The sequence below is a fragment of the Priapulus caudatus genome, unplaced genomic scaffold (assembly GCF_000485595.1).
Source record: "Priapulus caudatus unplaced genomic scaffold, Priapulus_caudatus-5.0.1 Scaffold691, whole genome shotgun sequence".
Lineage (NCBI taxonomy): Eukaryota > Metazoa > Priapulida > Priapulimorpha > Priapulimorphida > Priapulidae > Priapulus > Priapulus caudatus.
Genome location: NW_014577752.1, coordinates 19028 through 23613, shown reverse-complemented (window position 1 = coordinate 23613; position 4586 = coordinate 19028). Strand labels below are relative to the sequence as shown.

The 4586-nt window shown below is 38.5% G+C and overlaps 1 protein-coding gene across 1 annotated transcript in view; it reads left to right on the top strand.

Moving 5' to 3' along the window:
• The window catches only part of LOC106812825 (formimidoyltransferase-cyclodeaminase-like), an 11849-nt gene extending 8520 nt beyond the window's left edge, over positions 1-3329 (top strand). The window contains 2 exon segments of the mRNA XM_014816806.1: positions 535-673; positions 1204-3329. Of these exon segments, the coding sequence (XP_014672292.1) occupies positions 535-673; positions 1204-1395 (331 nt within the window). The 3' untranslated portion in view covers positions 1396-3329.
• The last annotated feature ends 1257 nt before the right edge of the window (positions 3330-4586 follow it).

Here is a 4586-nt window from a genome sequence, read left to right as displayed (position 1 = left end):
CACAGAGCTAAGGAGGGGGAAAGAGAGGAGGGGAAGGAGGAGGGGAGGCGTCGGAATGAGCATGGTACTGGGGAGCAGGGAGGAGCGCGAGATGGGAGAGGAGGTGATGAGGGCAGGAGCCTGTTGAGAAGGAGGGTAGAGAGAGCCGAGAGAGGAGATGGCGGGGAAAGAAAGGCGACGAGCAGAGGAGGGGAGGAATTATTCTGACAACGAGGCCTTAGATTGCAAAGTAAATGTTCCTTTATTTTAGACTATCTGCTTGCATACAAGATACATCCCATCCTTTGCACTATAGTGAACCTACTTTGTTCGTGTTGTTTAGTCTCCTTTTTTACGGGTTTGAAAGCAGTGTGCATTTTCGTTGGTTCATTTTCACCACGAAAATCCCACATTGTGTTTATTTCCATATTGTTTTATGCACATTACATAAATTTATGATGCTTTGCTGATCTTACCATGTTTGTGTTATTTACTTGACAATGGGCACAAGATTGATTGTGAATGTCATTAATTTTGCCATTTGTTTGCTTACAGGAGAGCAGAAGCACTAGAGAAAGGTCTCATCACTGCTATTGAGGTGCCTCTCAGTCTAGCCAGAACGTGTAATCAGGTGTGGCCGGATCTACAAGAAATGGCGAAGATCGGAAATTCGGCGACCCTGTCTGACCTGCAGGTATTTGTACACGAGTCCTCACTGATGTAATTTCTTAGACACATATAACACGACCGAATGTATTTCGTCAACCGAATTCGGTTGAACATTATAACCGAAAAAACTCTTGTCTAGCTCTATGTTCACATGTTTCTTTTTCATTTACTGTTTTCAGTTTATTTTCATTTGGTGTACATGCAGCAAATTGTCCAAAAAATGCTACTTTATATTCGGTAAGGTTGCTACAATGAAAAAAATCATTAAATTATTTACCCCTAGTGTAATATGTACTTATATGTCACGTACAACAAAACCCCACTTATTGTTACTTGTATGTCACTGAGACTAGATATATCACTGAGATAGAGACCATGGGATATCTGCCTGTGGAGAATTACTTATGATATACAAGCCGTGATATGAACTATCAGGTAATAAGCAATAACTAAGCAGTGTTGCGTAGCTGTCAACGGCGGCCGAAACAATTCGCCGATAACCCCAATCCACGCGCGAAATTTTTACTAAAAATAGTTTCGTTATGTCTCCACTAGGTGGCAGCACGGTGCTTGGAGACGGGCGTCTGGGGCGCCTACCACAACGTGACGATCAACCTCGACAACCAGCACCTACGCGACGCTGACTACCGCTCGCGCATCGCGGCCGAGGCCGAGGCACTCACACGCGTCGCGGCGGACGGGGCCAGCCAGGTCTTGAGAGAGGTCGCCGCGAGGCAGCGCAAGTAACGTAACCGCGGCGACGAGGCAGGGCAAGCAACCATGGCAACGAGGCAGGGCAAGTAACCGTGGCGACGAGGCAGGGCAAGTAACCGTAGCAACAAGGCAGGGCAATTAACCGTAGCGACGAGGCATGGCAAGTAGCCATGGCGACGAGGCAAGGCAAGTAACCGTGCCGACGTGGCGGCAGAAGTAACCATGGCAACGGGGCAGTGCAAGTAACCATGGCAATGCGGTGGCATAATTAACCGTGGCGATGCGGAGACGAAACGTGGAACGAAGGCACAGATGGATTTTGGATACTAATAACAAAGAACTGAAGATAGTTGCAAAATTTGCAGATTTGATCTGAATGCAGTGTGTAACGTCATTGCCATTTTTCTTGGTTGAACAATCTCGCATTTGATCCTTTATACCATATAGGTGTCCTTGTATGTAGTGCTAGTAGTATCTACTCTTATGGTAATTATGTGTGAACTCGCTAAATTGCTCAAAGAAAATGTGATCATTAATAATTAATATGCACTTGCTTTGAGAAATAAGCAAGATCGACTGCTGTAGTAGTTAGGTCTTTTAATCATCGTCATAATAATGGAGATGTTTTGCTCAAACATAGAGTGCCAAACTACGTGCTCCAAATATGAGGGAGACCATTTTTGTTTTATACTATAAATGTAACGTTTTATTGGTGAGTGATGATGAATACTGAGCCATACGTGAATTACAATATATCGTTACTATATCTATATATAATATCATATAGAATTACTCGTATATTTTTAACAAAGTCGAATAAAACTATATAGTGAGTATTTTATATGCTACTATCATGAAGTCAAGAGTCCATAATAGAAACGATTTTCTATTTTAGATTCTTGATAAAATGTGACTTTCAAAGGCACTGACATGGATTCAGTGGTCGTGTTGGAAAAGGTTGGACAAAACTAGGAAATCAATGTCACGTGGCTTTTAAGAATCATTAAGTTTATAGGCGTTTTCTATGTTGTTAATTGTTCGTCCCTTACTTACATACATTGGTTAATTGTTTACAAATGCGAAATGTCTTGTTTTTCATGTTGGTAATTCTGTTAATAAACCAGCTATATATGGTTTAATTCTCAGTAATATTGTTACAAAGATAACAAATGTTAGTTGAAAATTGGTTTTGTCATCTATTGTCTATAACTCTTCTTTGACTTGATCTGTGCGCCAAATCCTTTTAGTAATTGTACTAGAATGCGATGGATTTATTAAAGATGTAAAAGTAGAATTTTTTTAGGAAATAGTGCGGTATAACAGACTCAAGGTAAAAGTGTGATGATAAGTGTCAGCCAAATATGTGAAGTTAAACTAGAATCCTTGAATGTGGATGATCGGCCACTCACATTTTCTTATAAGAATAACGTATAAGAACGTTTTCATGTGTGTCGTTCAGTGCTATTTTGGAGTAATCATTCTGAATCGGTCTCATCATTACTCCAAGGTGCTATGAAAGGTGAATTAAATAACACTTATTATATGCTCACGATATAACAATAAACTTTATACACTTTATTAAAAAAAGTGATTTTTACATGTGTAAGTACAAATACAGTGTTATACACGTGGTTATTGTGAAATGTGCATAAACCATGTTTTTACGTGTTAATTGTTCCCAGAACGAATTATTGGCACCAAAACCTACAGCTGCCAAAATATTACAGTGTGTCAGCCTTTGATTCATCTTACCAAACAATCTAAAAAAAATGGCCTAAAATCTAAAATCTAATTTCAGAAACCTGATTAACAAGATTGAAATTCGTTAATTATTAAACTATAACAACATTTAACCATCACTTTCTAATAAATTGCGTTTTTAATCTATTTTTGAGTATCACGTTCATGGCAGCACATTTTCCATGATATGTTATTATTATAATGTAAGTGTACACAGAAATACTTAATAAGTACATAAAAGCACCGACTATTAAAAGGCACTTCTTGTCATAACAGTATAAACTAGTAAACCAGCACCAAGTGCGTGTAATAAAATATGTGGTAATAACATGTACATCCCTATAAATATGTTATATAGAGTAACGTGTAATAAAATATAAATTACAATGCGATCTATTATGATTTCTCAGTAACTTCAAATATTCAGGATATAAAACATGATATCATGTAATGTTATGCATACTCGGTAACCGGTCCTATATAAAGTTGCATAAAGAGGGAATGTTAACGCAAGTTCATATTTTAAAAACTGGATATTTATGCTCCGTTGTACTTGAAAAAAATCGTTTGTGCATCTGAATATTTACCCAATATAGTGAATAGGTGATATAATATAATCTAGAGCATATTAAGAAGGCCTTCTTAAATACGCTCGTGATATAATTGATGATAAATACATTAATTAGTTATTCACTTCAAGATACTCGTGGGAGGTAAATATGGTAACGGTTGGTGACTGAAAGTGGAATCACATCGCAAAAATAAGTACAAAGCTTGGAATTGGCCATCTCACTGGACATGATTTTCTACAAATACAGCTTTACGGTTGGGCAAAATATAGAAATTGCAGAATTGAACTGCTTGTGACTTTCACGTTTTCTGGCAGTTTGTATTAGTTCTATAAGAAACCATTATTTAAAACGACAAATGTGGGCAATTTGAGGGCACTCTTGAGTAGTGTTACAGCTAGCACCTCGTTTACAAAATGAAAGAATTTCGCAGACGTGCATTTTCTGGCAGTCTTGGCAAGGAATGTGCGAGTCTCTTCTTGGCTATGCAGTTTTAACGCTGCCTACATTAAAAGTTTTGCCACGGCAAAGTTACTTTAATGTTAAATAGATTGGAAATGTTTACGATAATCATGAGAATGATCTACATCGTCCACCGTCAAGAATATGATAATAAAGTTGGCAACACTGCCACACAAAAATACATCTTTACACGGAATACGCAGAAATATACACATCGACGACGCAGCAACTTACACAAATACAAGATATCTGCCGTATACAAGATATGCATGGCAATAACACTGGGCACTAATATGTATGGGGTTGTATTTCGGCACGATAGACACAGCGTAAGTGACAGCTCAGACTTACACGACAGACACAGCGTAAGTGACAGCTCAGACTTACACGACAGACACAGCGTAAGTGACAGCTCAGACTTACACGACAGACTTACGATCATAACCACGAGAT